General features: G+C 30.9%; 1 protein-coding gene across 1 annotated transcript; it reads left to right on the forward strand.

The window, feature by feature from the left end:
* The first annotated feature begins 2522 nt into the window (after window positions 1–2522).
* Window positions 2523–3802, forward strand: LOC100792751 (protein EXORDIUM-like 2). Its single transcript, XM_003544757.5, has one exon. It carries the CDS (start codon window positions 2650–2652, stop codon window positions 3598–3600), a length of 951 nt encoding a protein of 316 aa, XP_003544805.1. The 5' UTR covers window positions 2523–2649; the 3' UTR covers window positions 3601–3802.
* Window positions 3803–14063: the final 10261 nt, after the last annotated feature.

Here is a 14063-nt window from a genome sequence, read left to right on the forward strand (position 1 = left end):
GTGTCCCTTGTCAAAGCAATTTAGTAAGTAGTAATTAATGAATAAAAGAGGGTATTAATTCTCAACTTTTTCCTTTCGTTTGGTACCCATGAACAAAACCTAGACTTTATCTGTCAATGTTTATTGATGATCATCTTTGTTCCATTTATTCCCAGCCATCCAAAAATGAGCCTTACTATTATTACTACTACGTTTTTATTTTTAATTTTTTTTTGTTAATATAACTTCATTATCATTTCCATTTCATACATTATAAAAGTCTAAAATAATTAAAAACTATATAAAAATAAAGATATTATTAAAATTAATATACTAGTAATAGTTAAGGAGATGAAACTTAATTAGATATAATTTTATGTGTTTTTATATTGTTTTCTAGTTAAAATTAGAATTCCACTTTTGGTGATGATGACCTCTTTTACACGAGTTATATGTTGACATGAAATTTTAATTGAAAAATGACACTAAAAAAATTTATGATGTTACGATTAAATTTTATCCTAATTAATATTATTTTCAACATATAAAAATACAGGTATATGTAATTGGAATAAAAAAAATATTTTAAAAGTTGACAAAGAAAAAGAAACAAAGACAGTAATTAATCAGCATAAATAATTCTATTTAAGTTGAAAAACATGTTCAATGATGTAGGGCTTATTTTGTTGGTGAATTTTTGTTTTCATATAAAATATTTGAATACTTAACCCTTCTCAAGAAAGATCAATATGAATCACTTAAACTATTTACAATTTACCAACAAATATCATATTTTATTAAAGAGTTATGTTATATTTTTCTAAAATATCGTTATAATAATTTTTAATATTTAGTAATTAACAAAATGATCGGATGGATGAATTAAAAGGTTTAAAATTAATTAGTTTTTAGTCAAAATGGTACTAAATCATAGTAGCAACTAGCAACGGCGGATGAGAACGATACATCGTGCCAGACTGCCAACTAACACAGATTCAGACTCTCATCTCATTCCTAGGAAATGCCTACCCCAGTCATATACGTCCAATTAATTTTTAAAATTACAAATATTAATCAATTTAATTATAAAATATCATTTCCATTTTTTAAATTATTAAATATTACTTATTTTTATTGTGATATTTTTTTTTAACTAAAACAATCGTTATTTTATAATTTCAAGGATTAAAACAATTACCCTTCATAATTTTAAGAATTTTATTGATGCATTAGCCTTGGTAGAATCTTGTAAAATGAGGGGCGGACACTTATATCATACTTGATATTTAGAAAGATAAATAAATAAGAGAAAAATAAATATAGATATAACAGGTGTTATGGCATGATAAGAAAATTTTGATATCTTGAAAAGTTAGAATCTAATTTTTGTGAAGAAATACTGTAAGCATTTAAAACTTTGATAAGAAGTGAATTTTTAAATCTCAAAAAGTAAGTCTTTGATTTTCAGATAGGAATAACTTGACACCCAAAACACGTGATAAAGGTGGATATATGTACTCATAGAGTTAGTGCGTAAATAGTTTGTACATTGATAAAATTAATTTTAAATATGATTAATTTTGTAAAATTAATTTTAATTAAAATTAATTTTAAAGTGATATAATTTGTATTTAGATGTTTTATTATAAAATTAAGTTAAAAGTAAAATTTATGTATAAATTTTTATTCAATATAATGCAAAAACTATTAAAATTATTTCAATCCATTATTAATTTTGGAATTGTAATTAATTTTAAATTTTTTACTTGAAAATATATTCAAAATTAATTATAAATTAAGAATTAATTTCTGAATGTGAAACCAAATACACACTTACTCTTTAGATCTTAAATTGAGGATCCCTAAACACTAAAAACATATGATAAGAGAGATAGTACTGTCTATAAACCAAGACCCTTTGCTATCTCTGTAGAAGGATGCTGTAGAAATCTCTGACATTGATCACTCACTCTCACTCTCTCTTCGACTATTATTGTAATAACTAATGGTTGAGATTTTGTAGGATGGTGGCTGTAGTGAAATTTAACTAGAGCAGATCCAAATTATAGTGTTTATTTCTGTTGTGTTAGAATAACTTGAGTTTGACTGCGACTTAAAATGAAAAGTTAATTAAAAGGAGGAGTAACTTATATAGGAGAAGTTAAAAGGAGTAACTTCATGTTTCAGCATTGTTTACCTACGGCGGCTATGATACGAGACCAGACAAACACAGAAAAAAATGATAGTAGTATGTGTTAACTGTTAAGGAGATATTTGTGACTGAAAAGTGTTGGTGTATCATTTATCTACAATCTTTATACAACCATTAATAAATTATACATATGGCAATAGATATATATTGCACATATCCGTTTAAGAGACATTTCTAATAGAGAAGAGTTCATGTATTATTACTCAAAAATCTCTACCAAATCATTAATTAATCAATTATTACATGGCAATAGAAGTGGAAGATGAACCATGCACATAGAGGGTATATATTAGCATCTGAAAGAGACAGTAGTACTTCCTCTAACTAAAAATACACGGTTTCCATTAATTAACATTAAACAAAACCATATCCAAAATCACACTCGATCTTCCTCACACACACTACTCCAAAATGATATAAACACTACCCCTTCTCAAACTCTCAAATACTCATCGCCAATGGCTCTTTCACACCAATTTTCCTATCTCCTCTTCCTCCTTCTAATTCTCTTATCTTCTCTCCCAAACATTTCCCAAGCCACCTCTCGTGCCCCAAATCGCATGTTAGCTTTGGTTCAAAAACAACCACTTGTCCTAAAATACCACAAAGGTCCCCTTCTTAAGGGCAACATTACGCTCCATTTGCTATGGTACGGTACATTCACCCCCACGCAACGCTCTATAGTCATCGACTTCCTCGAATCCCTAACCTCCACGTCATCACCTGAATCCCCTTCAGTTTCCACGTGGTGGAAAACCACCGAGAGCTACAGGGGAGGCCCCTGCACCCTCGTCGTAGGGAACCAAATCCTCGACGAGAATTACTCCCTCGGAAAATCACTCAAAAACGACAACCTCGTAGCTCTCGCGTCGAATCCGAAACTAAATTCGGCGCCCGGGGATCGCGTCGTCCACGTCATCCTCACCGCTGCTGACGTGGCGGTGGAGGACTTCTGCATGAACCAGTGTGGGACCCACGGCAGGGGCAAGAACGGAAATTCCGAAAAGATCGCGTACGCGTGGGTGGGGAATTCAGTTACGCAGTGTCCGGGGCAGTGCGCGTGGCCGTTCCACCAACCATTATACGGTCCCCAAACGCCGCCGTTAGTGGCGCCTAACGGCGATGTTGGGGTTGACGGAATGGTGATAAATTTAGCGACGGTTTTGGCTGGGGCTGTTACGAATCCGTTTGAGGACGGTTACTACCAGGGGCCGGCGAGTGCGCCGCTTGAGGCGGTGTCGGCGTGCACCGGGATTTTCGGGAAGGGGGCGTATCCAGGCTACGCCGGGGACGTTCTGGCGGAGAACGCGACGGGGGTGAGCTACAACGCGGTGGGGATGCGCGGCCGGAAGTTCCTTCTGCCGGCGATGTGGGACCCACTCACCTCCACCTGCAAGACACTCGTGTGAGATGAATGTAAAGTGTAAAAAATTAAAAAAAAAGTGACGATAGAATGTGGGTTTGTGTGCGTGTGAGAGAAGAGAGAAATTTGCAAGTTGTGTCTAAGAGAGAGATTTGCAAGTTTGCCTCGGACAGTCATTTTTTTTGTATTTTATTGTAATGTTAGTTTATGTGTGGTAATAAGTAATAAATAATAATAGATAATTTGGATACTCTTTTTTGGAAAAAAAATATGTATGAATAATAAGAGATTAATTCTCATAATCTCATTATAAAGTTTTTTTTATAATAATTATAAAATCAGTGAATTTTGTTTTTAATTCTTGTAATTTTTTATTTTCTAAAATTTGAAATCATTATTTTAGGTCTTTGTGGGTGATTTTTTATATTTTAGATGGCATAATTTTTTTTAAAAAAAAATTCAATCCTCAAAAGTCTAATATAAATATATTTTTTACAAAAAATTATTTATTTTAGGAAAATAAATAACTTTTATTTTAATTAAGAATCCAGAATTTTTCTATAAAAAAATATATTACATGTTTTCGTGGTATTTTAGACACTAATGGGTGTTGACACTTGTCTCTTAATCTTCCAATAAAGATAAGCAGTTAATAAATATCATATGACAATAAGAATTAAAAATAATGGCTTTATATTTTGAAGAATAAAAATTAAAAAGAAATTATAAGAACCAAAATAAAAATTTGTTCATTTTATGAGACTACAAACATACTACATTTCAGCCAAAAATTTTAAGCTATTAACTTATTAGAGTATATTTTATCTAAGATATTTAATATAAAGTTCAACAATATTAATTTTATTTTACATTACATGTAATATATTCTAACACCACAAAAAAAGTTACCTATACCGACATACATTTATAGTGATACATAATTTACGGTAAGTATAATATCTACGCACATATACTAGATGTAGGTAAAACCCTTCCCTTTCATTATATTTTTCTTTTAATTCTAGTAAAAGTGTAAAGGTTCATAATCGCTTGTGCACTCTAGCTGTCTCTTCGTTCCTCTGCTTCCCTTCGTTCCCCTCTTGTTTCGTCACTCTCGCGTTCTACTCTCATCGCATCATTCTCTCTCGCATGCACATTCATATTATGCTTTTCAATTAGGTAAACAACAATTATTTTTGGTAGTACTGATTGTATTTTTGGTCGAGTTTGAGTTGGATTTAAGCTCGATCTGATCATCAACAATGTAAAATTAAAGTTTTAATCATGAATTTCATGTTTCACCAAACTGTTTATTCGCTTGTCTTTTGAAGTATTTGATTTTGATGTTAATTTTAGTGATTAATCTAGAATCACATTGTAGTAGCAATTAGCTTTTTTGTGTTTGCTTGATTCTATGGTGACGATTGTGATAACATATATGGTTTGCATGATCTTTGGCGTGTTTTCTGTTATATTTTTCTAGAATCACAATGTAGCTTCTGCTTCTTTCAATTTGCTATTGAAGTTTATTATAATTTCCTTAGTCTGGTTGTTTCAGAGCAATCATGGCAACAACTAGGGTTTTTGTTGTAAGTGGCAACATAGTGTTCATGTATTTTTCTTACATAGTTCATGATGGTTGTTTTTTTTATAATACTTGTTGTTATGATGTAGCAGTAGGTTGTATTTGTAAATAAAGCAATATCATTACCAAAAAAGGAGCAAAAGTGCAAGTAAGCATTGTCGTTTACATTCTATATATCTAGATTGATTTGGTATTTTGTTTTGTGCAGTTGTTGTTTTAGTTCATCCTACAAGGCTTTTATATTAAATATATTTACATTTTTTGCTCTTAAACAAATATTTCTTTGATTTTAAAATATCTAATTGTTTTATCTATATTGAGGTTAACATGAGGGGAAAAACAAGAAACCTTTGCTAATTAAAAAAATATCCTAAATTTACATTAGTTGAAGCTGGAAATTAATCATTCTTTATGCTTGTTGACTAGTATTATTGATCTATTACAGGTTATAACACAAATTGTTTTGTAGATTATGGGCAGGTCTTACCAATTTCCTTTGATTTGCATGATAATGATAGATGATCTTGTCACCTAATGGATCACGTATGTATTTTTAATATGATTTTATTGTAATATACAACTATGGAATTGCCTAGTTATTGTTTACTCTTAAGGTGTGCAATGTTCTTGCTTGGCAAATCTTTTATAATTTTTTGTGCATCACTTGCTTAGGATTTTAGTTAGCTATCAGATATTTTGTGTTTCTTGTGAGTTATAGCTCCAATATATGTGATCAAGATTTATGTTTTTTTGTCTAGGACACATTCATCCTCTGCTAAAGTTCTTATATTGAAATAGACATTAATAATGCAATATTTTACTGAGCATGACTTTGAGTTGAGAAGCAGTGGCTCCTCTATTCTGTTTATAGTTATATCAACAGGAAGAGCCTTCAGGGTTTCTAAGCTTAAATAAAGTCATGAGCCTAGACAAGTCTCTTTCTATAGTATTTAAACTCAAATCTTTAAATTTTGTGTCATTATTCTCTTGACGTTTGTTCATTCTCTATCTATAATGTTATTTTAATTATGAAATGTAGTTTAGAAGTTGATTTGAATAAAAAACTCAGCTCCTGTAAATCATAATGTACCCAAGTAAATTGAGGTAAAGTGATCTAAGATATTTTTCTTTTCTCTTGATATTCCCCTAATTATTATATCTCATGGATTTAATGATTTATTATATATTTTCAATATTGTTATATTCTTAACGTATTGAGTTCTATCTTGGAAATAAAAAAGGTACATAATACCTTATATTGTTTCTCCACATGATTCATTTCACTTTTCTTCAGCTGAAATGATCAGGTGAAGTAATAAGGTAAGATATAAATCGACACCAATTCCCTGTTAGAAAGGAAAATGGGAGAGAGCTACCAAGATGCAAATGAGCGTAAGTAATGTTTCACTATTTCATGTTAACTCTCTAACATTAAGATCTAGCATTGTACTTATTTACTAGATATATTTTCCAACTTAAATAACCTAGGAGAAATTAATATTTACTACTGTAAGACACTGAACTCAATCAACGGTATACTTTTGAACCAAAAAACAAAAACTTGATAATCTATGTACCTATAATAATATATAGAAGTTGATTTTACTATTCAATGATCTGATTTAGACTAGTTATACTACTATAGGATATGATGTTCTGGTTATTTTTTCTTCCTTGTTAAGAGATCATGTGAATATTTTCCTTCTTCATTGTGACATTGATCAAATATCTTTTACTTGATGATTTTTATTGTTGGTTTTTAAAGTTTAGTTGAAGTGGTTTGAATGGTTAATTTTATGTTCCTTGTATTGGGAGAAGGTTTTCTACTTCCCCAGGGTCACTTGAAGCAGGTTCAATCTTCTTTGTCATTTTTCTATGATCCTTCCTTCTTTATTTTACTACCTATTATTGTCGTCTTATCTTTGTTGTTCTAAATTCTTCTAATTCCTTTTTGTAGGGATCTTTTATGTGAACTATAGAGTGAAAATGGTAACTTCCAAGGTGGTCATGTATTATTACATTTAATTGTATTAGTGTAAATGAAACTTAGTGTTTTAAATCTCTATCAGTTTAGGTAGTGTGTTTCTTTTCTCTTTGGATGATAAACAGATCTTTAATAATCTTGGTGTGTTTTGAACAAATTATGATCACGAAATGGATTATCAAGGGCCACTTTTAGTTATTAATCTTATTGTTTAGTGTGTAGATAGCTTAAGAATATGTTCTTAATGTCATTGGCAGGTTAAGTAATGAATTGAGTTTGCAGAAAATCAATTGTTATAGAAGTAAAATAATTTAGCATTATTTTTGTAAAATTAGATTTGTCATATAATTTATCATAAAATTAGTTTATGCATGCAATACAGTAATAAAATATAATCAAGCGATGGGAATGGGAGACCCAACCAGTAATAAAATATAATGTATCAAATTTCAGTGGAGAAAAAAAGGTCTACATGCTACAGTGTCAGGGCATACTGTGGGCATATGTTAATAAACTAATTCCCCACAATTGTTATAAAGTATAGATATAGGCTATAGTGATATTTGTATGTGTGACTTAATTTCATTCAAAACCTACACTAAAATTGTGTGTGGGTAAATGTCTAATATACCTATACCCACAGATAATGTACATATAGTGACATTTTTGTGGGTCACTAATAGTGACATTTCTTGTAGTGTAATTAAATTTAAATAACTAATTTGTATTCTGTCTGAAAGTATGTTTATAGTTTAAACCTTATTTATAAAATCTAAATATTTTGAAATGGTTAGACATGTTTTCAATTATGCGGAAAAAAAAAACTTTTTAACTAGTTTTCTTATATCTATAGAAATCGATGACAATGTCAAGAGATTTACAATAATTTAGACATCCTTACTCAATTAATTGAGTTAGATTCTCATGACACCTCCTAACTAGTTTTCATTTACATTTGGATTGTTTTTTGGGTTGATTATAAATTGGAATACTTTGAATTGTTGAGGAGCTTACTTTACTTTTGTTGGTGGTATATATCTATATAGTATTTAAATTTTGATCATCATATCCTATTGTTCATAAAGAAACTTTTCAAGCTGAATAAGGCACATCATTGATCAACATATCTCTTTTGTCATTATTCCTTCCTTAAGTATTTTTTTACTGGAAAATATTTATATCATCTCATTGGTCACTAACTGTTCAACACTAGCAATGGCATGATTACAAATATAGAGAGAGATGGGCAACACCATTGACTTGTCTCTAGCAAAACCCATGCTTGAATTGAAATTGAGATACTAATGCAAGCTCTTCCCATTTGGATCAGATATAATCATATCCGAAAGAGATTAACAATAAATTTTTTCAAAATAAACTATTTGTTCCTTTATTAGAGGTGTTCCAAAAATGTCTAGATCAAGTAAATAGCTCCACAAATGAATATATCATATTGGATTGGAAACAATGGCATAAGATGGAATAGTCACTAACGTTCTCCTACGCTTTTGAACTAAGTGGCCCAACTCAAAGTTATCCATGGCTTTATTATTGATCTTTATTCACTGTGACTTCAATGTCAGTTTCAAAAGTTACATTTTGAAACACCATAGCTTCCTCAAGCGCCCATGCTTCTCCTTCTGCAACCTTTAAACAAGGGTGTCTAAAATTAGTTCTAATAGCCATAATGTTACCTTGATGGTCTTGAAGACAAATCCCGGCTCCATTAAGATTCAGATGCTCTCTAAAAGACGTGTCCACATTGCATTTTATACAACCTAGTAGAGGAAGAATCCAATGGTCACTGTTGTACTCATCAGTCTTTTTCCCTACTTTCCTATGCACCTCCCTTGCTTAAATCCACTCTTGGAAGAAATTATCTGCATTATAAACCATTGTTAAATCTGTCACAACTTTATTACTCCACAACTTATCATTTCTTCTCTTCCAGACATTCCATAGCATCATAGCTACTAATTTCCTTTGCTACACTGACACAACAAAGCAACCTGGAAATAAATCCAGAGCACAAATCCACTTCACATATCAGGTCTTCAACCACTTGATGTAGCTGGATTTTTTCCCAATAGCTCCAGTTCACCGAGTAAGTCACAAACGTGTGGAACGAGTTTTCTATTTGCTACTCACAAAGAGGGCATTCTAGTGTACAGTCTACAACATGTGTTCTTAGGTTAGCCTTTCTAGGTAAGCACTCCTTACAAAGTCTCCACAAAAATAGTTTCACACGAGGTGGATCCTCCAATTTCCAAATCCACTGCCAATCTCCATCATTGTTCACGTTGTCGTCATCTATAAACCAGTGCATAATAAAGTGGTATGCACTTTTAATTAACCATATAATTTTCACTGTTAGCGAATCTCCAAACTCTCTCATCCATTGTATAAGGATCTATGATTGGAAACCTCAATATTGCATTAGCATCCCGAGGACAAAACAACTGATGAATAAGGCTAGGATTCCAACTTCCACTCAAGGCATCAATAATACGAGTTTCTAGATAAAGATTGCTCTCTAACCTCAGCCAGGGTTCATTCCACACCCTAATTTCAGCACCACTACCCACTTTCCATCTAAAGCCTTCTTTAATAATCATTTTAGCATAAAAAATGCTTCGCCAAGTATATGATAGGTTATGTCCTAGAGTCACACCCATGAAGTCCCTTATTGGAAAATATTTAGCTTTGAAGACTCGAGCTAGCAAAACATTTGGCATGGAACTAATTCTCCAAGCCTCCTTCCCTAACATGGCCAAATTGAAAGCGAACTGATTTTTGAATCCCAAGCCTGCTTTGAAGACCCATGAAGTCCCACTTCAACAAATGAATTCCCTTCACTCCTCTCGTACTCTTCCCCCACCAAAAATAATTCACCGTCTTTTGAATCTCATCCCCAGTAGATTGTGGTTTTTGGAAAATGCTCATACAATAAGTAGGGATAGATTGCACCATTGATTTTATAAGGACTTCTATTCTCGCCATTGATAACATCCTCCCACTCCCAGAGCTGATTTTTTGCAACACCCTATCTTTAATAAAGTTAAAGTTAGCCCTTTTACTTCTACCCACCACTGCAGGGAAGCCCAAGTATCTTCCTCCACCTTCTTCCTTAAGTATTAACAAATAGATTTTTTATTTTTTTTTACAAATACATGTTTAACAAGTGTTTGATTTAATTTGTTTTAAAGAGAGTCATTTATAGTATGTCAATTTTTGTTATAATTTTTTTTAGATGTCTTGAAAAAAAATTATAGAAGTTTGTTTGCAAACCTATAATTAATGAAACATTTCCAGCATCACGTTGAAAGGAAAATCCCGAGGTCGTAAATATTGAAACAAATGTTAAAAATGTAAATATAAGTAAAAACATTACTCTCTTCATTTCAATTTGACTAATGTTTTAGCATTAAGTAAAAGTTTTATAATGATTGATGTTTTCAGTTTTCAATGAGATACTAAAATATTTAGTGATTTTTTCCCCCCTTAATCTCCCTTCTTCCTCACTACCACCATCTCTCCTCTAACTTCGACCATTGTCAAGGATGAATTTACGAAGGGTAGCCATGACCTTGGCATGTGGATTTTGATAGACTACCTTTATTGCAATTTCCTTTCTCAATTATATTTTTTTTCTTTCACAATACTCAAATTTGAGACTTTGTTTAAAGAATTTGAGTTTAATTTCACCCGAACAAACGACATATTGACATATTATGAATAGTATTATAAAAATTGTCTAATCATTGTTATGTGTCAACTAGACAACTTTTTGAGTTTCTTTTTTACTTTTTGTTTTGGGTTGACTTCTCAGTTCCCTAATTGCGTCATCTTGCCATCCCACCACCACCGCACCGTGCAATCCCACCCTCGTCCACTACCACTGCGTGCAACCCCACCCCCATCTACCACCACCACATGTGACCTCACCCCCACCCTCCAACACTGTGATGCGAAGGTCGCAGAGGCCATTGATCTGGCTGCAAAGGTCACAAAGCAGGCGACCCCTCCCCCATCCTCCCTTTGCACATCTCTCTGTCAACGCCCACCACACGGCAACTAGATCTATGCCTCATCGCCATCGACTAGCCATGGTTTGTGTTATGTGTTTCTTTTTTTGTGTGAGAATATGGGGCGAGGAGAGAATAAATTTAGGGAGTGAGAGGGACGAGAACCAAGTAGATCTAACGAAAATAGGATTTTGTTGATAAAATTATAAACGAAATTGTATTTCCGTTACACACTTAGGGGGGTGGGGGATAAAACTATGGAAGAACAATTCCATTGTACATTGGAATTGTATTTTCGTTGTTTTACTATTTTTCATCCCTCGTGTGTGCAACATAAATATAATTTCATTATATAGTATACAATGGAAACATATTTTCATTGGCTTACTTTTCTTTCACCCCTCAGGTGTGTAAAAGAACTATGATTCCATTGTATAAGTCTATAACACCATTGTATTTCTACGAGAAGGATAATTTTTGAATTACAGAGAAACCCACTCACGTGGATAGTGTCAATACCATTTCTGGTAGTGCCAATAGCAGCTTTGAATTGTTAAGTAAAGAAGAAAAAAATGTAGAAAAACCCAAATTCTAGTAAGATTTTTTATGTAACGAGAATCAGAGGATGTAAATATCGGGTTTTAGTTTTTTTGTCGTTATCTAAGGCTAAGTATCCCAAATATTTTGTTTTTCTCCGACGGCCCACATGCAGATTTTTCTTTTGTCTTAAGGCCCACTTGCTTCGAATCCAGCTCCATAAAAATATAATGAATTTATTTAACAGATAAGCTGCTTCCATCCTTCTACATAAGCCTGTTATTTGGGCTCCTAAATTGTTACGGCTTCTATTGCCCGGCCTATTCTGTTGCTACCCGACTAGATTTTGATCAATTTATAATTATTATTTTTTGGTATGGATCAGTTTATAAATTGATACTACACAATTTAAATTTGTTTAAAATATTTTATTAAACTAATAAAATCTTAGGTTAACTCAATAATGCAAATATCACGTAATCAAAATTTGAATTTTTTACTTCGATACTAATTAAGGTTAGCTATTAGACACAAATACACCGAGTACTTATAAAAAAATGTCTGTAACGGATCACAAGGGTTTCATTCGTTAAATGAGTTGGAATATAAGTTTCAATAATAATATTATCAAACACATTCGTTAAGTTAGTTTAATTTTCAACTTTAATTTCAGTTAACTTTTCCGTTTTTAACTAACTGCTAATTTTATCAAACATAATTTATATCCACGCCCATAAAATTACAAATTTGTTATATCATGTAGTATTATATTTTTAATTTGTTTTGTTTTGTTAGTTTTTCATAATTCATTTTAATACAAAAATAATATTTTTATGTTGCAAGGTTGTAAAATTGAAGACACAATGAATGTTTTGTTGACTTAAATATATATGTCTGTTTCTAATAACTATAATATATATGTTTCCTATCAACATTTTCTTGTGATTTTAGTACCTATAAAATTTTATTTGAAAATTTTCAGTTCGTATTACTATTTATTGATGATGTACAACTATCTATTTTAAAATAAGCCTGGTATATTTTTAATAATACGGACTAAAATAAATATCTTCTAATATTGATATCAAAAGTTTATAATTTTATAAGGATTAAAACTGTAAAATAGAATTTTATTGGAACCAAAATTATATTTTTTTTTTATAAAATTGAATATATTATGAAGATCTTTATTTCAAATCTATTTTGTTTAACTAAAATTTTACATACAAGTATGGATTTGAAAAAATAACAAAAGGAAAAAAAATAACCTCTTATTTTTTTAACAACCATAGTTAAGATTTTTGGTTTTTAAAATATTTTTACAAATTTTAATTCTTTGAATTGATTATAAGATTAATCATGAGACTCATAACCTCATTCTAAGAGTTTGTCACACACACACAACCTTCATTATCATTATCATCAAGATTTTAACTTCTATCTTCTCACAACCAGAAGGCCTAGTTTAAGACCCAATGGGGTAATATTTTCCCCCCGAACTTTATCTTTTTCCTTTTTTTTTATTTGGTGAACTTTCGAATTAATTTAGGGAATAATTTAACTCCAAAAAATATATATTACTTTACTGATTTTCATAGTCTCTCACCAAGGTTGGCATTTATACTAATTTTAAGTTGTTCTGATTCTCATTTTTTACTTGGGTTGATTCGATGCCCATTTGGCCATTTCTATACTATGAAAGTCTTTAAGTTCACGGAAGTTCCAGCTCTACCTAAATGGCAAAAAACTCTTCAATGGACTTTACTATAGACCAAGTCAACAGAATTTATCGTAAATGATCGAGGTACTATGACCTTTTATATATATTGATACATGTGAACCACGTAAAATGAATCCATAGGCCTGTTCATGCAGGACCGTGGCAAATTCAAAGTAATTTAGGCGGTTGTCTAAGGCCCCAAATTATTCGAGGCCTAATTTTTTTTTATATTATATATGAGAAAAAATGTTATACATTGATGGTGTAAATTTTTTTATATAATTATATTAAAGTAATTTAAATAGTAATATATAATTATATAACTGTAAAATTATTTTATAATGTTGATGCATAATCATCAAACTCATTATATATTACTATTTTTATTAGTAAGACTGTATTTTTAAAATTGTATCAATTGAACAATTGAAAACTTCAAACAAATATGGATTATAATGTTGTATTTCTCTTAAAAATATTTCAAGTTTTAGCAAGTATTATAATATTGAAAATCTAGATTTATTTTTATAAATAAAGATATTGCACAAAGTATAAAGAAAAGAAATTCCTATTTCACTAAAAAAATATTGGTTATTTTTTTTAAAAAAAGTATTATATATATATATATATATATATATATATATATAGTTTTTTAAAA

The sequence above is a fragment of the Glycine max genome, chromosome 14 (genome assembly GCF_000004515.6).
Source record: "Glycine max cultivar Williams 82 chromosome 14, Glycine_max_v4.0, whole genome shotgun sequence".
NCBI classification, from domain to species: Eukaryota; Viridiplantae; Streptophyta; class Magnoliopsida; order Fabales; family Fabaceae; genus Glycine; species Glycine max.